Below are 23,009 nucleotides of genomic sequence, written 5' to 3'. Positions count from 1 at the left end.
AACCCCGTTATAATGCAAACCCGATGTCTTGTGGTTAATTGAGAATAGATTAAAAACATCTATTATGAATAGAAGGCGTAAAAACGGGACAAAAGGATGTTTCACAAGCTGTAAAACCCCAAAGTTGTTCCTGTGAAAGGATTCATCAATAAATGATGAGTTCAAACTTTAGTTAAATCAGAATCACTAGAGAGTGGCCCTAGGATAATGGATATCTGTTGATAGCTATTCATTGTATGGGAGGCTAAATGTTAATATATGCACACATGTGTTGTAGCCCCCCCCCCCCCCCCTCTGATAAGTGAGGAGGTCTAAAAGCATCTGTCTTCTTGTGTAGCTTTTGTCAACAGTAAGAATGGATTTGCGCTTTTTGTTTGTAATTTTTTTTCTTTTGCTTATTCCAGTTTGGTTGAATAAGCTGCAACGAAAAATCGTCAAACAGGACCAAACCCCCCCCAAAAAAGAGTTTAACGCCGACAACCAAAATGTGTGACCCCCACTCCTTCCCCCCTACTGCCAAGGGTTAACACAAGTGTCAAAAGAAGAGGGCTTAAAGACATTAACTGGGTGGAAGCCATCTGTCAGCCTGCTGGGCACGGTGACATGTGCACGGCGCGTCCGTGGCCCTTTAAGAAACTCCATGTTTTCGCTACATGATGCGTCAACATGAAAAAAAAGGAAAAGAAAGCGGATGATGCTGTTATGTAAAAACACGCTGAAGTGAGCCGTAGTTTTGCGTGCAGCTCTCCGAAATGTTCCGCGCGCCTCACTTCCATCTTCCAGACACCGGGGATTGCAATTGAAAGTGTCAAGTTTTTTTTTCTTTCGTTTTTTTTTCTTCTTTCTTTTACGCGTAAAGCGCACCGAGCGGCGCAGCCCGGACTGAAGGAAGGGACGAGAGAGAGAGAGAGAGAGACCGAGAGAGAGAGAGAGAGAGAGACCGAGAGAGAGAGAGACCGAGAGAGAGAGAGACCGAGAGAGAGAGAGAGACCGAGAGAGAGCAGGCTTCAGGCGACCGACTCTACATGAGTGTTTTCCTCCTTCTTGGCTCGCGGGACGCGCACACCTGACGCGTCTCCCCGTCGAAGCCCGTGGACGCGATCCGCCTCCTGCGAGTCGCAAACAACCTCCAACTCTTATCGCCGGATGATACGCGTGGAGGACAGGACAGGCTCGAGGCTTCTTTTCTTTTTTTTGGTGGTGGGGGGGTAATGTGACGGCTACGGGCGGATTAGCAGATCATTCCCTCCTCTCGCGCCTGCGGTAAAAAAAAAAAAAAAGCACCGAAAGGAAACTTTTTAAAGGCTTTCTGTGGCGTTTCTTCATCGGCTGAGCGGTGAGTAGAGACTCGGTTCAGACACCCTCCTCCTCCTCCTCCTCCTGCCCCCCCCCCAACACACACACACACACACTCCCCGGAGCTCGGGATCGCAGCAAAAAAAAAAAAAATGTCCCCCGAGCAGCTTCTGTTGGAGTCAAGTTTGCTGCTGTTTCTGCGTGTTTACCATCGCGTGGTCTGCTGGAGCTTCCACGTGTTTTTCAGCCCGCGGAGGCCACGGAGAGACGTGTCGGAGGCGTCCGAAGGTCTTTTTGTTGTTTTGGATCTGCAGCTGAGTGATGAGCGGATCGATCCATTAGTTGACTGAATCGGTGTGCCAACAAGTCCTTCTGGTTCTCCAGAGGTGATGTGGGCTGCTCTTCTATCTCAACGAGCTGAATATCTCTGGCTTTTGGTCTGTAAACCCGACGAGGCGACATTTATCAATAACTAGTTCTCTGCTGCAGTCTGTACATTTCATGCTACTTAATACTTGACGGCTTCTCTGAGGGACGTATTGTCCATCAAATGTGTGTCACAGTACACTAACAGAGCATATTAAACACAGCTAGTTAAATGTTATTTTTATATTACAGCGTTTGATAATATAAATGATCTGCTTGTGATTCTTTAGGTAGATTTTGAGGATTATTCTTGTGGTCCTCCTTGGGGCAGAAGGAAGCCTGGAGGCATTGATTGGTTTAGAGGCGTTAAAAGTGCAAACTGAAGTGCAAACACCCAGAGTCCAAATGGGCAAAGACAAAAGGCTCGTGAACCAGGAACAAGTGAAAAGAGTAATCATTTGAATAATTGGATCCAAGCAATGCATAGAACATACTAACAAAAGATGTGTATAAAAAGTTCAATACTGCTTTTATCAAGTGTAATGAAGGAATCAAACATGTTGTGCTGCCGTTTATGAAGGCTTTAATCATGCCTTTTTACCACTATATAGTTTATATAGACAGGTATTTTTGTTTTGAGAAATAAAGTTGCATCTCATTTTATCTTTAAGTTAGTCAGATCCCCAGTGGAACAAAACCACCAGACAGCGTTTAGTCAAAATGGAGCCGCCAGTCCCTCGCATTGAGGGAATGGCAACGTGTTGGTATTATGTGGCGATTGATCGCATTTGGGGAAATTCTAATGCTCAAGGGGAATGTTTGTTCAGAGGAGGAAGTGGTCTGTGGAGCCCTGTGATGGGCTGAGGCGATGGATGATGGAAACACCCTTTTGTTTCAGCTGCTTTTGACTTTCCAAGAAGTGGCCCATTGTGCTGTTATTACTAGAAGTGTGTAGGCAACATTTTCATCTTGACCCTGCTTTTTTTTTTTTTTCTTTGGCAAAGTCTTAAAAAGGTTGCTACAAGTTTGATGTTGTTATAGTGAAATACAGGTATGGCAGAATGTATATAAATCAAACCATTAATCAGTTCTGCTATATTACCGAGGTTGTAGCAGGTCATGCCCCAATGAATACATCACTTTCAAAGAAGATCCATTCGCAGTCTACTTTGACAGGCCCGGCGTAGCAGCTTGTTGAACAGAGAGGTGCACGTGAGCCATAAAGCTGGACATAATCCTATTATTTATGAAGAAGTGTGCTGTTGTTGCCACAGAGAGTGAGAGATAGAGAGATAGAGGGACAGGAGGAGGAGGAGGAGGAGGGGAACATGCCTCCTGTCACCCAAACACACTGTCGTCTCTGCCGTCCTGAGGGAGACAAACACTTCCTGCTCAGATACAGGCCACGTGGGTTTAGAAGAAAAACACAGCGGAGGAGAGAATTTCAGCAGAAATGTTCCCGTTGTCGACATATATTTATTGTTCAGATCATTCTGTGGCGCGGCTTGCAAATCAAATGCATACAAATCTATTCTTGGACGTGAAAACAACATCTCGCTCTTTTTTTGTAGTTCACGAAGTCACTGGAAAAGTACCCCGGCAAGTTCCTTTTTTTCCTGAACGCATGTCATAGTCACGCCGCGGTGCCACAGAGGCGTGTTAAATATTATCGAACAGAAACTGAGCTTGTTTTGGATTCCATTCATGCACGAGCTGCTGCAAGCAACCCTTTAATCTAGTTTATAAAACAGCAGCTATAGCAGCTTCATCTTTTAGTCCCAGGGTGGTACTTCATTTATTTGCTCATGTGCCTTTGAGACGGAGACGTTCTGGGGTTATGATCAAGTCCAACAGGGCGAGAAACGCCGAGGGTCAAACAGTGATACGCCCCGCGGTGTCTGGACCTGGAGTCTGAAATAAAAGTTTGATTGATAGAAAACATGCGTCAGTGTACAGACTGACTTCCAGGCCCAACATCAACACACTGTATTTACTAAGTTGTGCGTGCCGGAAGTTTCCTGCCATTTGGGATTATTACCGTAATTTAGGGCACGCTCTCTTTGTTGTTTTTTTTACCTCTAAATAACACAGTTAACTCACCCAACTAAACTGTTGACCTCAATACCACCTGTCTGATTGTCATTAAAGCGTTCCCAGATTTCAGCAGTTACTTTACATCAATACAGTCAATGTTATCCTAACAAATAGATGTGATGGGGAAAACAGTGAAAAACGAGACCTGAATTGTAAACCTTTGTGGCAACCACATAATTGACCAAATCATTGCACTACATTTGTTTTATTGCTGCTGAGTTTCACAGCGATTTGACTATTTCCCCCGGTTTGAATCTCGAGTGTCTCAGAATGGCAAAGCTCTGCTGCAGCTCGTGCTCCTCTGAAAGCCATTAGCCGGCCCCTCCCTCTCTCCCAGTCTCGCCAGAGACACAGCTGTGAAAATTACAGGTCTGCTTCACGGAAACACAGAAGAAGAGGAGGCCCGGTTGGTGGAGGAGGAGGAGGGAGGGAGGGAGGGAGGCAGAAAGCGAGCGAGCGGGGACCCACAGCCCGGCGTCAGCTGTCGGCCGGCACACAGCTGCAGTGGATGCACTCGCCTCACACACACACACACACACACACACGCTGGGATTGTTTACAAGGGGAGGCAGGGTGTGTGTGTGTGCGGGGGGGGGGGGGGGGGGATTAAACCCTGTTTGGCCTCGGCCCGAACAGAACAGAAGCCCTCACTGTGGCCGACAAACGTCAGGCTCCTTCACTAAAAAGCACATGGCACAAAATGTCCTTCGGTTTGGCAGATGCTGGAAGACCGAGTGAGGCGCCCGGCAGGTGGGCAGGCGGGGGGGGGGGGGGGGGGGGCCTCCTCTCCGTCTTTTTCTCGCTCCTTTCTCCGCTGGGTTGAAAAATCCCACGTCAGGCCCGCGCTCCATCAGAGAGTCATTGTTCATGATGATGATGACAAGCGCTCTCTGTCTCCATTGGGAGTACTATCTCGATTCATCACTTTCTTGTCCTGGGCCTCCCTTCCCCGTCCCCTCGGCGTCTCACACACATTCTCCTAATTTTTCTTTGCTGCCTGACTGCTCAGAGGAGCTGTCAGGCAAAGAAAAGCAGGGTGAATGTGAACAACTCTGTTTTTGACTCAGTTTTACTTTTTCTCCTTCTCGATTGTGATGCAAGGTGTGATGCTCCCTCTCCACTTTCCTCACTCCACTCCTGGCTTTAACATTTAGTGAATTCAGTTCTCAACACTATCTCTCTCTCTCTCTGCCCCTCTTTTTTGCCTCTTTGCCAGTCAGACTGTCTGGCATCTTCCCCTGTGTCTTTAAAGAGGAGCGGCGGCAGCAGATAATTACACTTCCTGTCCTGTATCTGCTCCGTGGTGCTGCACTGTCATCTCTACATCTGTAGGCTCACATGCCGGGGCTGAGAAACAACAGCTCACTACCTGTTCTGCCTCACAGCAAACACTTTCTTTGCTTTCACACAAGCTACGTTAAAACTCAGCGTTCATCTTAAGAGCTGTTTCAGAGTATCGTATTTATGTTCTATCACTTCCACGTGCGGATTAACAGTTGTTAACCACGCAAACACACAGCCGAGCGGCCGCTGTTGTTGTTGTTGTTGCTTTCAGCCGAGGAACAAACGCCTCGTGTTCACCCAACGCATTCGTTCCAGGACCTTGGTCAACATACAGAGATTTCAGCGCCTGGTTCGACGATGACGGGTTGCTGTAGTGGCTTCTGCATGACTATACTCTTTCGTTTACGCGTATTCTATATCATTACATTGAAAAGGTGTTTTTCTTTGGTTAAAGGTGAAATGAAAAATACCATTTTATGCCTTTTTAGATTATGTTATATGTTGTTATGTTGTATACTTATTTTACAACACATGCTAGAAACAAATAATCAATCAAATATGACATGTGCTTACGTGAGTAGTGGTACATGTACCAATAATAATACAACATTCACTGATTCATCAATCAGCCATTTATGATTCATTTTTAAAAGCGGGGCCAGTCCTCTGAAGCTCCGTATCGCGCTCCATTCTATCCATCGGTCCAATGAAAATGCAACGGATTTGACTTAATATCTGTAACGAAACGCTGCGTAAAATATTTTGTTTTCACCGGGGAGATGGAGGGGAAGTCCCGCCCCTTTCAGTGAACCACCATGTGAGCGTGGAGTATTAAATGGTGAGAGGAGAAGCACTTCTTGACACTGTCTGAATCCAGCCAACGCACTCATTGGGTAATTAGAAAGATAAGTTCCCAAGCTAAGAAACACACTTCTTGTGGTAAAGTTGGTGAGGCATAACACTGTGAAAATACGTAATTTGAAAGACGACACACCAGAAAGTTTTGCATCAATGCATCAATCGAATGAGGTTTAATTTGTGGCTGGAACAAACAGTCTGTGGTGTTAGTGAGGAACATTAAACAAGAAGAGAGACGTCGTTTTCTGAGCGGCTTCACACAACAAAAAGAGCACGACTGGAAAACCCGCGACCGATTTCTTTAATTGACCATCATTAATTGTGTAACTTGAGGCACAATTCAAACAAAATCCCCAAACTATTTTTGTCTCTTAGTTGGCTACCGTACATCATCTTTCAGAATAAGTTCCCACTTGAGGTCACAGAAAGGCTCGGCCTCCCTTCCTCCACTGCTGAATTGTAAAGTTGACACGAGACGCCAGGATATTTTCAACAGGTGTGGTTGCATATTTGTGCCGCTTTTCTGTCTGTACCTAAATTCACCACACATTAAGTGGCTTTGGGATGTGGATGCTTATTACATCTTGGGTTATCAATAAATATTTTTCAAGAGATCTAGACACCGATTGATACTAATTGATTGGTGCTTTTAGCCATGTGCGCTGCCCACTGAAAGCTTATTATTTGAGATGGAGGAAGACAGGCTGTTTTTGAGCTGATATAAAGTGAGGTCTTTCAATGCAATGCAGGATGTTTACGGGCAAAATAGTAAACACAACATTGGCATCAACATTTCCTTTAAATGAATGAGTGAACTTGTTATAAAACAGTTGCTTGTCACAAATGCAACAATTACAGAGCAACTGTACAAATGATAACTCTCTTTTCACACTGTGTTCGCTAGCTAGTTGCTAACTTCGTCTGGCTGCCCTTTGGTGCTGGCCACGTGGCGCACGCTAAGCCTTTCGAGACGTTTCAAAAGAAAACAGAAAAGTTACAAACCCGAAAAGCTGAACTGAAATCTGGCTCGCTAACATTAGCTAACATTAGCTAACATTTGCTAACATTAGCTAACTTTAGCCACCAAATGCTACTTGACCGAACCGGGCCAGGAGTATAGCGGGGTCTTTCCTTGCATGGCCGGACTCGCTCAGGTACTTAAAAGGCTTGAATAGAAGACTTCGCAGGTGAAAGGAACATTAGGTCCAAGAAGTAATCAAATATGTATTTGATAAACTTTTTGTTGACGGTGCACTGACTCTGGCAGCTGGAGGGAAGCGGCTCTTTGGCAGAATCTGAGCTCTGACTTTTCATGCAGGGCGAGCGGAGAAAGCGATCGATAAAGTACTAAAGTGTTATTTCAATCTCTCCGCTATGGTATCTCTCCCCCTTTATAATGAAAAATGCATCATCCTCTCTAAATATCGACTGAGATGAGTTTCTGGGGCAAGATTGAACTCTCGTCTCGGAGAGATTTGAACACTCTTCAATAACCTCTGTCTCTGCCAACGCGTCCCTTGACCTTATTTCAGGGGCCCGTCTTTGCTTTTATTCAAAGATGTACCTGGGATCTGTCTATGGGAGTTGCGGCAACTGTTTTGACAACACCTTTTAATTTCAAGTGACTTCTACCCGCATTTAAGTTAGTTTTTCATGGTTTCTTTTAATGTTGTACACCTGTCTTTACTTGAGTGGATAGATTGAAATCCCCTTTGTACATGACCCTAAAAACAGACAAATATACAGTTTGCTGTGCTTCATATTTGTTGGCATGTTGAAATTTGAAATGCCAAGTGTCTGGATTTGTCACGATAGACCTACTCTGATATCATAACATGTGAGCAGCTTACAGCTACTTTTTAAGTGGGTTTCTTGGACCCCGATTGGAAATAATAGTACATATTTTGTTATTTATTTATAATAATATGTTTAACATGTGCTTTTAAGCACTGACGTAGATGTCTGCTCTACATCTGTATCCTCATCACCGGCAGTGAGTGAGTGAGTGACTGAGTGAGTGCTTCCTGCACACAGGAAGCATCTAATGGTCCCGGTCGGTGTCGTGCATCTTTCTGCAGTGTTTTGCGGTTTATTGCAGAGCAGGTCAGCTCTCAGCAGTCTCCTTCCCTTGCCCAGCTTCCCCCTGGTGCTCGCGCCTCATTAACTCAACACACCCAGCTTGTTTACGCCTCTTAATTACACACTGGAAAGCTGATATTGATGAGGACGATCGGCATTCATCTCAATTCGGGCTTGATTCTGACTAGATGCTGATTCGATAGCAGAGTGTGGCTTTCCAATCAGTTTGTTTGGAAAGAGAACGACCCCGCTGTTTGGTGCAGTCTTCCTGTAATTGAACATCCACTGAGTGAGAGCAGCATCAGAGCTATCATCATCTACAGTGTGTGTGTGTGTGTGTGTGTGTGTGTTGTGTAATACGCCAACGTTATCTGTGTCTCCTCAAGAAGGAGGTAATAAATAATTAGCCTCGAGCCATCACTCTTCATTATTGGATCCCATGTATCATTAAGAGCAGAGGATACAGTGAATGAGACTAATTGAGAGAGATACACGCTTCTGTTTTTCAGCTCTCAGTAATCCGACAATAGAAATCACTTGAATACTCCTTTTTAAGGGGTTATAATGAGAGTGCAATTTACTCAGAGTTGATCTGACTTGTGTTTGTGTTGATTAACAAAGACATAATGTGTTCTATCAACAATAACTTCAGAATGAAATATTTTTGGGTGTTTATCCAACTACGGATTTTTTGCATTATTGATTAATGCGCTAGTTGTCATCTGGACATCTTAGACTTATTTGGGTGCCTTATGTTATCAGACTGTCACAACAAACAGTTTGGGTGACGGGTGAAATGCTACAGCCAATAAAAATAGCGTTTTACTTAAAATATGATATTGATTATTCACATTGCTGCTGATACAAACGCATTCTGCTGGAATGGTTTATTTTTATCGTTTCCTGTACATTAGGTGTGATTTATACTGAGTTAATAATGGTTTCTACAGTATTTAAATATACACTTTAATATAATGAGTTTAAAGTAGAAGTGAACACTCTTTTATATTCCTAACATGCATCAGTCAGTTGTCAGTTTCTGCTACTAGCAGGGACACAGTGTGTTTTTCACAATGTGTGGTTACAGTTGTCTTGAAGTGTATTATATGATTTCTGTATTTTTTTCAATATACAGTTTAAAAGTATGTTTTCGTTGTACCTTAATCTCTGCACTTCCAAGTCACGTGTCTTGCACGTGGAAGAAGTATATGAGTGGTATTGTAGTTTACTGATTACTTTATTCTTATCTTCTTCTTTATTTAAAAATATGAGACTTGTGAAGACAATCTGATCTTCGTGATGTTTGACTTTTTTTAAACATTTATTGGCGAGTAAACATGTTTGGCTCCATTTAACAGCCCATTAGGACCCATTTTATTCTAGTTTTTAGTCTGCTTTGTATTATTACTATACTTATTGTTATATATTTCTAATATATAACAATATTTCTAATATATAACCCCGAAATAGAGCTGCAGAACGACACACCGCAGGAGGGGGAAACCGCTGATATTTCCCGTACAGACGTAAAAGAATGTATACCCCCGAAGAAGTAAATCCAATTTCCCAGTGCTGATTGCGGACCCAGTTCAGTCCCTGCAGGAATATTCCGGCAGCGCGCGCGTTGGAGGGATGTCCCGTGCACGTGAACGCATGCAGGCAGCGCATGAATATTATCTCCAGCATGCCACTTCGGAAGTAGGTCACCGCTCACCGATTTGTTCACCATGTCTCCAGCTACCGTGCGCCGTTCGGTCCGCGGATCGCTCGCCCCGCTCCACGGCCCCACCGGGTAGGAACTGACCACCGGAGACACGACGGACAGGATTTTTTTTTTTTTCCTCTCTTTTTTATTTTTTTCTTTCATTTTTCCATTTTTTTTTTTTTTACCCGACGGGACACGCAAGGTAACGATCCGCCGCCGCCGTTATTCCCGTCACAGTTGGAGATGATCGGATCGGTCGGGTTAGGCTGCTTCTGATAACTCGGCTGTAACGCGAGCTCCTAATGGCACCGGTATCAGCCAGCAGCGCCTTTAACCCCATCGCATTGATCGATGACGGTCGGCTGCTGGAGACTCGTTTTTTTTTTTTTCTCTCCCACTTCTCGCATCACAGCCTGCTCTCGCTGTCAGATTAGCGCCGTCCACCACCACGAGCTTCTTCTTATATAAATATATTTATACATCTTTTTTACGTGCCACAACGCGGCTCTTCGTTGCATTTGTCTTATCGTTATAATCCACGTTTCCACGGAGTGTGTGTGTGTGTGTGTGTGTTTGTGTGTGTTTGTGACTGCCAGTGACGGAACCTGCATGGAGGTGAAGGGTGGTGGTGTTGGTGTTGGTGGTGGTGGTGGTGGTGGAGGAGGAGGTGGTGGTTGAAGGATTGTTAAACTGCCGATTTGCTCCAGGAAAGTGGACTCGTGTTGATATGCACTATCAGAAGCAGCACACACGGCTTAGATCCCCGGCGAGCCGCAGCCTCGGGGGCTTCTTCTCTCTGGTGATGAGGAGGATGATGATGATGATGATGACAGCGCTTCAGCATGTCCGTCCTGTGAGCGTGTGTGACAGCCTCCTCTTCCTCCTCCTCCTCTATCTCCAGATAGTGCTGTACAGGCCGTTCACACGCACAGTTATCAATTCCTAAGGTTTTCTTTATGAGTCCATTATGTCCCGTTTATTTGGAATGGCATAAGATGTTTATCTGTAATTCTCAGAATTACAGATAAACGTCAGATGACTAAAAATATACTTCATCTTAAAAAAAAATTGTTATGTTCCCTTTTTCTTGGGAAAGATTCTTCTGCCTTTTCAGGCCTAACAAACACTTCAAATAGCAAAAACAATCCATCTTGCATACATTAAAACTATTTTGGAAAACCATGATCAACACTGGTTTCTTACCTTTTCCACTTGTGTTGCCTGGAAAACTGAGCCTCTCCAGTATTTCACATAGAGGTGGGATTATTCCAAAAAAGGCTGAATACACATTTATAGGAGAAATAAGTTTGTGATTTTTCTCTTCTCCAACTCCTGGGCCCTCAAAATGGTCAGGTTTTCGGGAACCTGCCTGTGCAGCTGCCATTTTTTTTATTTTCCTATATAATGGCATGGAAAAACAAGCAAATAGCAGACCACAGTATTCATTGGTGACGGTTTAGCTGTGAATAACAAGAATGTTCTCCTATGTTCCTTCCATTGTGCATCCTTGTCCTGTTTAAATGAAGCAACTTGATTTGATACCCGCAGACAGAAAGTCGATGTGAGGCTCCTTCTGTCCTCTTGTTATCTGGAAATTAAATTTCTCTCTCATGGATTGCATTTCGCGGTTCACCGAGTCATTCGGCAATAAGGGCAGACCGAGCTATCAGATTGTTTTGAAGATGTCCGGCCGGAGAGTTGTGTCCACTCTGAAGTCACAGTGGGTTTTTCTTTTGTGCTCCCCGACCGACGTTGAGATGAAGCAAAGGATCACGGCTCAGAAACGGACACGGCGTGTGTTTAGGGAAGGAGCAAAGCGAACCGCTCTGGGTTATCGGTTTTCTCAACCCTTCCTTGGGTGTTACAAGTTTCAAAAGAACAGCAGGTTTTCCGCACACTCTGCGCTGAGATGAAGTTGTGTTAAATGCTCGAGTGCGTTAATAAGCAGCTGTTAATGTTATGCAGCGCAGAAACTGCATTTTTCGCTTGTTAGTCGACTGCAAAAAAACCCCAAACATTTCAGTGACGGTTACCAGCATCAGGAGCGATAGAAGGGGAACTGGCATGAGGGCAAGTGGGTGTGCGCTAAAGCAACGGCAGGAGAAATGAGCCGCGTAGGCCCGCCGTGCCCGCCCAGCAAGAGTCATTCAATGTCAAGGAGGTTCCATTTGAAACATTAAAGTTAAACATGGTTTGATGCACCAACATCATTGGGGTTTTATCCGAGGGGGATCTGCCTTTTGATTCAGACGTCCTCTACCGTTCATAATGCACGAGGTGCTGAAAGAGTTAGTAGGTTATGGGATTCGCTCATCAATAGAAAATGAATCTGCAAAATATAACGTTGAACATTAAATATGAGAACAAAAGATTTCCAAAGCAATCATGTTGTAGTTCCAGTAGTTCAGGTGTGTCCACAACCGAAGAAAATCTTAGTTGACCAACTATACAATTCTGTGTACCGTGTTATTAGTCGATTTAATTAACACACTTTCATACTGAGTGCCACTTTTATGCCAGAGTTTACAGAATAAGCTGTTTGTCAATAAGTAATTCATCATGATAAGTAATAAACGACAAAGAGCAGAATGACTGATTAGTTGAATAATCGATGAAGTAGCTCAACAGTTAATCACATACCAGACAACTAACGAGCCACTCGTTATCTTCTTTGTGTATTGCCAGAAGCTGGGAGTCGGTCTTCTCAGAGAGTAAATACTGGTGTAAGCTGAATGGGTTTCCGGCTGAATAGTCACTTAATATTGAAAAAAAAAGCCCAATGCTGACTTAGTCCTTGGAGGTCAAGTGGCATAATTGAGTTTCGGGGCTGAGGGATGATCCATCTCTTCATGCCGCGCACACGAGTGTCGTTGCATAAAGGTCACTGGCAGTTGAATCTGAAGCTTTAAAGTTTTTCTCCCGTCAGGTGTGTTTTTCTGGGGAGAGAGCGGAAAGGGGAACTGTAGCGGATCGTAAAGCTTCTGCGTCTTCTCATAAGAAATAGCTGGAGGTGCTTTGATGTACTCGGTTGGAGCCTGTTGACATGGAAACCAAAGAGGCTATTGTACGACGCGTGTTTCCTCTGGTGAAACAAGGATCAAGTCGTGAGTCATTTCACCGTATTGTTTGGAGGGGGTTTGTCTTCAAATATCACGTTGATTTAAAAGAGTTTTCTGACCCCTTTTCCTTTTTAGACATTGAAAGATTTACTCCTTTAATGTGAACCAGTCTTTTCATGTTTAATCTATTTATTTACTCTTTGGTAAGCCACAGGCTGTGGCTATGGATACAAATAAATCAGTGCGGAATAGTGTATTACAGATCCAAATTGCTTCTAAAAGCATCCATCATGTCAAACATTACAGGCACTCCCTAAACATTTTCTGGGCTTCATCACTTGAGTGAGCTCCGGGAGCTTTACTGACAAAGTAAATAGTTATTTATTGAAGGACCCAGCAGATGCGGCTGTATTAATTCATTAATATATTATGAAATCAAGTGAAACAAGAGCATAAACTAAAGAGAGAGTAGACAAACGGGACAGAGGTCGGAGTACACGGCGTATCACGTGCTCTCGGTCTCGGTTCACCTCTGGTCCTGCGTCCTGCGTGTATTTGCATGTGAAGGAGAACGGCTGTCTAAGTGGTCACATCCTCCGGGGGCCTGGACAGCAAACTAAGTAAAACCCATTGTTGAATAATGCATCAAAAGATCCTGCCTGTTACAGGAAGTCACTCCCAGATTCTCTTGTCATTGTGCGGCCTCATCTTTACAGTTAAATATCCAATCTGTGTCTCCATAGAGTTCGCATGGACCCTGGCGATGACCCGTGACGATGCTCGCTGAAGGTTCTCTGTGAGCTGAAACCCGAGAGGAGGAGGAGGTGGTGGTGGCTCTGCCCCCCCCCCGCCCGCCCGCCTCCCCCGGACGCTGTGATAATGGTGAAAGCTCAGCGGAGCCAGCCTGTGAAATGTGGGAAGCTCCGGAAGGAGAAAGGAAGCAAGGAGAAAGGAGGCAGAGTGAAAAAAGGGAAAGAAAGAAAAAACGAGTTGAGAGGGAGGAAAAAGAAGGATAAAAAAGAGTTCCATCGACGCCGGAAGAAGGCAGCGGCAGGGGGAGATGGAGACGCGCTGGACTGTTGCGTCCTGCTCACCCGCCTGGAGGAGAAACGCGTCCTGGGTAAAGAAAAGGACGCACAAAAATCGGGGAAACAAAAGAGGGTCAAAGTCAAGAAGAAGCACTCCAGCGCCACTCAAAGAAGGACCAAATCTGGAGTCAAGAAAACATCCAATCAGCACGCACTGGAACCAAAAACCAAACAATCCGACGCCTTACTCGCGTCTCCCGTCTTTGAGCCTCGCCGGCGGAGAATGGCGTCGCTTAACGCCGAGGCCGTCAACAGCCTGCTGCTCTACAGAGACGACTCGCAGGCGTCCAACCCCGCAAAGAAACGCCAGCCTTCTGCCGAAGAGAAGGCGAAAGACATTCTCGCCAAGACGGAACACAGAGGTCACAAAACCAAAACGGTTCCTCCGGGAGGGAAAGCGGACCCAAAGGAAAGAGCTAAAAAAACGAGGCGCTCGGCGGCCGAGGCCCAGGACATCGACTGGTTGGCGCTGTTCGCCCCGACGCCTCGCCGCCAAGCGGGCCTCACCGCCGCCACGCTGCTCAGGCTCACCAGCGCCCAGTACGGAGCCAAGCGGCAGAAGAAGTCGGAGTCCAAGCCGGCGGCGGCGGCGACTCAGGGTGAGGCTGGCGGCAAGCCGGCCTGCGGGGAAGCGGCGCCGGCCCAAAAACCCACGCATCCCAAGCGCGCGGACCAACTGAAGCACGCGAAACAGGGTCCGGGTGATCTGGTTGGTCCCCGGCTGGAAGCATCCGTCCAGGGTTGCTGTAGTCTGTGCAAGAGCGAGGCCTTGGCGCCCGAGTGGGACGGCAGCGCGGGGGCGCAGGAGCGCCTCAGGCGGGAGCTCCGTCGCGGCTCTTCTTCGCTGGGATTCTCCCTGAAGGCGATAAAAAAGGAGCAGGTGGAGGCCGACGTGGCCCCCTGCTACTGCTGCTCCCAGGACAGGTGTGTGGAGTACTGCCACCGGCTGGCCCTCTTCCTGGAGGACAAGACCTTCAAGGAGCCGGAGGACGGCACGCTGTCCGAGGTGTTCCACCACCACCACCATCACCACCACCACCACCACCTCCAGGCCCAGCACGCCGTGTCCCACCCGGCGGCCATAACCATCAGCCCGCACAGCTACGCCTGCTTCCCCGGCTACTACGTCCACTTCAGCCACCCGGACGCCTCGCCCGCTCCCATCCCCCCTCCCCCCCCCGCTTTGTGCCCAAAGAGCGGCAAGAGAGCCAAGCTGCTCCCCGGCGCCGGGCCGCAGACCCCGGGGCTGGGCCACCCGGTGTACTGCTGCACCTCGGTGGAGGCGTGCTACGGGGAGCCCTGCAGGATCAAGAGCTACTCCTCCTACACCAGCGTGGTTCCAGCCATCGGCAGAGGAGGGTGCTCCTTCAGCGCGGCGGACTGCACCAAATGCAGCCGCGGCGCCGAGAGAGGTGAGCCGAGCGCCGAGTGCTGCTGGGGGGGGGCCCGGCATTGAGTGATCTGTTAATGCGCTGGTGTCTTTCTTGAGAGCGCACAACTCTACTTCACAGCGCTGAGCTCCCCGTGACAAGGGAACTAAATGTTTTAAAATCCCCGACTCCTTTAAGTAAGCCAAGAGGATTTCCCTCTCTAGTTTTAAACATTCATGAGATCTGCTCTCCATAGTTATGAGATTTTTTTCTTCTTCTATGCAGCCCCCATCTATCCGGCTGCCACGCAGTACAATGTGCTGAGAATAGCTATTATGTTCGCCATTTAATCTTGCATTTTGGAATGTCACTTGAGTGGGAGGTAACAAAAAAAAAAAAATCTGATTAAGGGGCGAGACCTCCTTTGTCTTTCGTCTGAATACAAGCAGCCGGACAGTGGATACGAGGCCTTTGCAGCTGAAACTTAATGAGCTGATTCCGTGAACTCAAATGTCAGCAGTTAGTTACAGAGTCGGAGACGTGAAAAAAAAAAAATCTTCATGACGCCTGCAGTTTACCACATAAACACAGTGTGTCTTCCTGAATGCGTGCCTGTGCGGTTAGAAACACCTGAGCGTGACCTCAAAACAACACCAATTATAGAGCACACGCGGCCGCGCCTCTCTCTTTGCAGCAGCCGGAGAAGCAGGTGAGGCCGTGGGGGGCTCAGACCCTTGTCGGCGCGATCACCACCATCTTTAGGTTTTTCACTAGTAGATTTCGTACTGGACGTTTGCCCCAGTAGCACAGGCACAGGCGCTGCCCGTCCTGGTGTCGCGGGCCTGCTGTCCGGCCCCGTCACCGGGGCTTATGAATAGAGCGCAGCTTCGGTTAGTGTTATTTGTAACACCTGGGGTTTTCCTGTCATATATAACGACCTCGTACACCCACGCAGGTGTTTTTTTTCCCCCACTTTTCTGCCTGATTAGACCAGTTCTCTGCACTGAATGGGAATGTCAGGTTTGATTGACACCCCCCCCTTCCTATTCATGCTGCTGCAGCTGATCAGGCTCAACAACTTAGACCCTATTCATCAACCTGGTCTCCTGATTTCAATCTAACACTCAATGTCATGTTGGTGAGTGAGAAATATGAGAAGCAAAATGTACTCAAAGCATTAGTAGTAAAATTAACCGCTGGGTTTTTTCCTAGCATTTGAGTTTTGGTGTTATAAGTGGAGCTATTTTAAGACGCATTACTTTACAGAATACATCAGAATTCATGAGTGCGTTATGAGGTGAGATAAGGTTTCGCACATGAAATCCTAATTTGCAGTCTCCATTAACAAGCTGTCAAATAAATGTAGTTTCCCTTTGAAATCTAGCTTGAATAAAGCAGCGTAACATGCCTAACCTTAACATAAAGTTATGATTGTAATATTGTTAGATGCTCACACAGGTACTGTATATATGGACATAAAACGTTTCAGTGGCAAAATGCTTTCTAAAATATATTCTCCTTGGAGGAACCACTGAAATAAATTGAGCATTAATTAACCTTGATGATATCACCACAACTGTGTCATGGGAGTGTGTGTGTGTGTTTGTGTGATGTTGATCACTTTAAACGCCTGTCTGTCACTCTGCTCTATTATTTTGCCGGTTTTCTTCCACCATCAGACGACTACCCGTCAACCCTCAACAACCGCCGCAGTTCTCCCTCCGTCTCCGCCTCCCACGCAGCCGGCCAATCAGTGGCCCGCATCCAGACCCCGCCGCCCGACCCCGGCCGGCCGCAGAGCCCGCTGCAGGTGGCGAAGGAGTGTCCGCAGAGTGCCAAGTCGCCGAGCGGGTCGAGGTCTGGCGCACGCGGGCCCGTTGGCGTCGGCGCCGGAGGCTTGGCGGCGCGGCCTCTCGACGGGAACAAGAAGCAGAAGCTCGCCGCTCCCGGCGCCGGGGGGCGAGCGGTTGCCAAGCAGCCGAAGAACGGACGCCAGAAATCCACCAACGGCTGGCAGCCGGTTGGCCTGCCCTTCCAGAAGGAGGTCTTCTCCGTGGTGAGTAGGGAACGTTCTTGCACGCATCGTGGTCACATTAGAGCCGTTACACTGAATTTCTGTTTGTCTTTTTTTTTTCCCTCCTAAATCCCGACGGCCCACATTTCTATTGAGACACAAAAAAAGTCATTCAATTCAAATCCCGCCCTGGGGCTTTTCAGTCCGCGGCCTCCCACGTCTCATCGCAGTCGCTGTGTTCCCAGGGAGAGGCGGCTCTGGTGCTGAGGAAGTGCTTCGAGGGGGTCCAGAGGGACGGGGAGCTGATCCGGGTCAGAGACACTGTTCTGCTCAAATCTGGACCCAGGAAGAAGTCTCTGCCTTACGTGGCCAAGATCTCAGCTCTGTGGGAGGAGCCGGAGTCAGGTAGGACACGCACTGCGCGCTCACCGGCCGAGCACCGGTCGAGGGCCGAAGTGAACCCGTGTGCTTTTTCTTGTGTTTCTCCCTCAGGAGAGCTGATGATGAGTTTGTTTTGGTACTACCGTCCAGAGCACACGCAAGGGGGACGCATTCCCAGCATACATTGTGAGGTGAGTGTTTTTTGCACCTTGTAGAGCACTGGTTTCTCATTAGTCAGCAGGCGTCCGACTCGAAACCAACCAGCTAACAATTTGCAAACAGTTTGTGAATCGTGTATATTTAATTAAACTTAATGTAATAATTTGCTTATGACGGCTTGAATATTTCTGCATTATGCCACGTCTCTTAATGCTTTTGAAAGATCCACGTCTTCAGAAGAAAGAATTGCGTTTCAAGCGGAGAACCACAGACAAACGGGGAATTTCGAAAGCACTGAGGAGCCGATGAAGGAGTTGTTAGTAATGGAGTGACAACATTATCTTTTAAACACGGTCTCATTTCCCTTGGCTCATTGTGCCGCGTTTTTTTTTTTTGCCAATAAAACGGATCCATGCTGGGATTTAAGGTGCATAATGTTCAAAGCAATTCATCTGCAGTCTCTCCCCATTCATTTTTGACTAAGTAAGTGATAATGTGCAGCACGAAGAAACTCACAGCTTCTGTTGCGGGTGCTCGACCGAGTTGCACATCATTCACTTCCATCTCTGGAAACAATAAACCGTCATTTCTCGACAAACTCATCAGAGCAGCGGTGTGAGCACAGTAGCAGGGCTTTGTCTCAGAAGAAGAAACATCCTGCTCCCCTAAATCTGTCTGCTCCTGGTGTACAATGGAGTGGACAGATGTCGTCTGTTGTGTCTACTGTGTGCATGGGCGGAATGCGAAGAAGGCCTGAGGGAACGGCGTGGTGCATTGAGGGGGATCTGTGAGCAGAAATGGACCACGTTATTAATCATTAATGTTTTCTTCAGTGTTGAAATCGTTGTGTTTTTGTGACCTTTATAATGAGCTGATTATATCTTCATAAAGGAGCCGTGTTTCTACAGTAGCTCAGAGCGTACAAACCAAACACTGGCTCCAGACAGGGCAATAGACATTTTGGGGTTTTGGCCACTTCTGCTTTGCTCTTGTTTTTTATGTTTTTTGAATGCACACTGCACCTTTTTAAAAAAAATGTTTTTAGTTTTTGTTTTGGGTTTTGCTTGATTTGAGCTTTCTTTCTCCAGAACGAGATCTTCGCGTCTCGTCACCAGGATGTGAACAGTGTGGCCTGTATTGAAGACAAATGCTACGTTCTAACACTGGCCCAGTATTGTCGGTAAGAGAGAACATGCGGTGGTTCTTTGAAGTGTAATCCCTGCCTCAATATTTTTTCTTTGAAAGATTGCATGGGCCCGCTGAGAAAATTGCATCGTGCTGATTTTGAAATGCACCATTGGAAAAAAAAGAGAAGAAAACATGATTTTTGCCATCAGACGGTTCTAAATGCGTCTCTCAAGGCGAACGAGTCTGATGTCCTGCATTTGTGCTTTTCACCAGATTTTGTGCCTTGGTTAAACGCCATAGGGAGGGCGTACGCCACCGCGCCGCCTCCTTCGTGGTGCCACCCATCGTCGGCGACGCCATGCCCACCCACCACTGTGTGCCCGACGACGTCGACCCGGAGCTGGTGTTTTTCTGTCGACACGTCTACGACTTTCGCTACGGACGCCTCCTCAAGAATCTGCAGTAGCATCTGCTACATCATGCCATTGGAAGTGGGACAATGTCACTCATTCTCCTCAGCTTTGATTGGCTGCACACCTTCCTGCAGCTGGCGTGACGGTTAACTGGAAGTTTAGGAGGATTAAGGATTGACGGAGGAGTATTTTTTTTTTTTTTTTAAATATCCTGCTTGTGTCATGCCCCACCTTTTTATTTAGTAAGAGTGACAAATATTATACAAGTTGATATGGCAGTGAAACCGTGGCTCCGTGGTGTCGTAGCAGCTGTTTGGAGAACCTGGAACTTACTCTGCTGTAGAACATGCTACTGTAGCTCGTAGAAATGTGACATTTCATAGGTATGGAGAGAGGTGTGGTTTTATGTTACTGTTTGCCTGACGGATATCAGACACCCGCTCGCTGAACAAAGTTTGAGGCATATCGTCCCGCATTGGTCCTTACGAGGAGACGCAGAGGACTACGTTGGATATTACATATATTTTGCGGATGAAAGAGAAGCTCCGGTGAACGTTTGGGTTCAAGGCGTTTTAGGGAACAATGTTAGGGATATTTTTTGATTTCTCGACAAAAGTAAGACTAGATAATCTTGTCTCCAGCTATATATTTACCAGCCCAACATGAGAGTTGTATCGAGAATCTCATCAAAGTCGCAATGCAAATGCCCCAATTTCCCGATTCAAACGGTTCTATGATTTAACATTTCCATTTGGTATCATGTAACTGTGATCGACCTGTAGATGTAGTAAACTCTGACCACACCTGTGATGAGGGTTCTTGATTAGAAGGTTTAATTAAATCAAATTCAACCTTGCTGACAATGATCCAGGAACAGCAAAAAGCAAAACATGGACCTTTTTTTGGCTCCACCTCTTTGGGTTTTTTTTCCGAGAGAATTATGGGTTTTAATGCAACTCTTCAATTCACCTGGATGGTGATTTCTCAATGTGGTAAAGACCTACACTTTAGAAAGAAAGCACACTTTGGTTCGATTTGAACCCTGCAGTGTGAAGATGTCCCAATGAGCCCAGCGTTGACGGGGTTGTAACACCAACGCGGAGGAATATTCTTCCTTCTCAAAGCGGATTGTCAGGGGTGTAATACGACTCGGGTGTCGGCTAACTGTATATTTGCATTTATATATCTGGATGAGTGTGTGTTCTGTTCGTGGCAGATGGCAGTTAGTCACCTATATTCTCGTTTCTTCACCGATGAAATGGTGAGCGATGTATTCAGTGTAGCATTTAGATCTGTGATGATGATGATGATGACGATGATCCATTCCTATGTTTGAGAGAAGATATGTATTTATTTCTGTATTGAGAAAATATAATTTATTTTCAAAAGATAATTTTAAAGAATAGTTTTAGATGAGTGGCTTTTATTCCTGATTATAAAGGAGGTCTCTCCTTAGCTGCACTGTCTAAGATGAAAAGTGTGAGTCATTCGCAATAGTATTTCTGTGACTGATTGAGCTTTGCTTGCCCAATACAAGGATATTAAGTGTTGTGTTGAAAATGTAATGAAGTCAGAGACAGACATTTAGAAGGATCTCAGATACGGTTTGAAGGACACCTGCTAACATGTGACCAGAGATGCTTAACCTGCAGGAGCACAACATACCTTGGCCTCTCCCTGCTCCCCGTCCCTTGTCCTACGATGATAAAGCTTTGCCTTTTTCACCTTTAAATGCCGAATGCTACCATGAGTTAAACCTACCTTGCCATTAGCCTGTGCCCTTGATCTTGCTGCCTTATAGAACATTCCCAGCCTTTCATTTAGAGATGTGTGCTGATATCTTAGTGTGCTGATCTTGATTCCGAGACGCTCGAGAAGCATCTCAGGTCCATCACGCCGTCGTGTGATCTAAAAGGATAAAACTGATCAATGATCAACTCTTTCGTTTTGTTAAAAGTCGGCTCACGTTTTGATTGGAATTCAAAGTGATCTGGTAAAGAGCTGCGGCTGTTAAAGGAATAGTTCAACATTTAGGGAAATGCATGTACTTTCTTGTTGGAGAGTTAAATGACGTGATGGATACCAGTGGGAGCTGAAGCCTAGCTTAGCATACCTAGAGCGTGTACCTTAGACTGCAGGTACAACAGCCAGGCTTTTTCTGGGTAGAAATGCTGTATTGAATAGCACATCCAGTCCTAGTCCTCAACAAGAAAGCTTATCTCCCAAACTATCGAGTTTGTAGTTTTGTGCTTCGGAATGAACAGCGGCCTGCAGTCACCTTGAAATCCGTCGGATGGGAGGAACTTTTCAGTAGTTAGGAAAATATCAACGGTGGACAAAAATGTCTTTTGAGACTTTTTTTCTAATCTATTTCTTGGTCAAATCCACCTCTCAGCCGTCCAGCTGTATGGGCATTATGTTCCAAACGAAAGACACAACTACCTGGCAGAGGAAATGGATTCTGCTGCAGGAGGGTTTTTACGTCGTTCAATCTGCTTTAAATGCAGCCCGCCACCTTAAAACTGCAGTGGGGAGTTGAAAAGATAGTTTTTGGGGAAGTGCCATTTGAATATGCCCACATCCTGCCCACTTCTGCTTGGGTAGATTACTTTTTGACTCTCGTTCATTCATTAGGCCGAACTGGAAAGTGAAGACACTGCCATTTTGATCAGGCCAAAGGTCATCCGTCTGTATCGAAGCTAAAGCAAACGTTTCCCACTGACTGGACCATTTAATTGAACAATTGACGGATGGTGGATTTACAGGTTTTGAAGCCCAAACAGTTCACTCAAACAAAGCAGGATTGGGTTTATTTGGATTTGATGTGGATCTTCCATTTCGAATCCCCCGGAAGGTTCTGCATAGGCGTTAGAAATCACACGCAGTACATGTTATGGCCTTAGGAATCACTCTGCAAACTAATTATGTCTAATCAAGATGTGTGATACTTATGTCTTAATTGGTCCTCTGTGCCTGTTCCCATTAACCCGCATTTACTCCCAAAGTTTTCCACAATGAGAAGGACGAGCTGTTTTTACCCACCTTCCAAATGCCTTTCATTGTTGCCAGATCTGGTCTGATCTTGAATTATTGATTTTGATCTTGAGGTTTTTGCACCAAAAAGAGAACGAGGGTAAGGTATCGAAACGTGAATTTTAATTTCATTCCCAGGTGTACAAAAAAGGCTATACTTTGGTTCTTCTGATGTGAATTTATGTTCATATTATTCGCATGGCGTTTTTGGAAATATCTTGGAAATATTAACCACAGCACAGATTATTTGTATGGTTTCAAATGGACCTCTGTAATATAAGAAAATATTTAATTGTAATAAATAATATATGAGTTTGAACTAATGTTTGGGGGCGTTTTTATGGCATGAAGCTAGTTTTTATTGGACAGTTGTAGTAATAGTTGTTTCCCACATGGGGGCTCAATCAGCCAATATTTTTACATGTAATTGGTTTAATCAAATGCATTGATAACAAAGATCAAAAAATTACATTTAAATGGAATAATCAAAACATTAGTATTCCTTTTTGTGTCAAACATTGCATATGCTATGTTGCACACAGGTCCATGCAGGACTGTCGATACATATTTGAGGTATTAATGATCGACATTACAAATCAAATGTGCTTGTTAAACTCTTACTTCACTGAATCTATTCTCACAACATCTGGCTCTCAACTCTCCTCCGGTCAGCCACCTGTTA

General features: G+C 45.8%; 1 protein-coding gene across 3 annotated transcripts; it reads left to right on the top strand.

Annotated features, from left to right (window-relative positions):
• Positions 1-675: 675 nt before the first annotated feature.
• On the top strand, positions 676-21,455 carry bahd1 (bromo adjacent homology domain containing 1). Of its 3 annotated transcripts, none has more exons than XM_037486452.2 (7): positions 676-1,336; positions 13,485-15,241; positions 16,879-17,255; positions 17,459-17,618; positions 17,706-17,785; positions 18,842-18,933; positions 19,155-21,455. In XM_037486452.2, the coding sequence occupies exons 2-7, from the start codon at positions 13,621-13,623 to the stop codon at positions 19,345-19,347; spliced, it is 2,523 nt and encodes an 840-aa protein (XP_037342349.2). In that variant the 5' UTR covers positions 676-1,336; positions 13,485-13,620; the 3' UTR covers positions 19,348-21,455. The 3 variants fall into 3 exon arrangements, with proteins under 3 accessions (XP_037342349.2, XP_037342350.2, XP_062413308.1); XM_037486453.2 differs by lacking the exon at positions 676-1,336 and adding an exon at positions 1,538-1,682; XM_062557324.1 differs by lacking the exon at positions 676-1,336 and adding an exon at positions 9,114-9,884.
• The last annotated feature ends 1,554 nt before the right edge of the window (positions 21,456-23,009 follow it).

The sequence above is a fragment of the Pungitius pungitius genome, chromosome 14, assembly GCF_949316345.1.
Source record: "Pungitius pungitius chromosome 14, fPunPun2.1, whole genome shotgun sequence".
In the NCBI taxonomy this organism is placed as follows: Eukaryota; Metazoa; Chordata; class Actinopteri; order Perciformes; family Gasterosteidae; genus Pungitius; species Pungitius pungitius.
The sequence above is the reverse complement of the archived record's forward strand: the minus strand, read 5'-3'. Positions and strand labels throughout refer to the sequence as shown.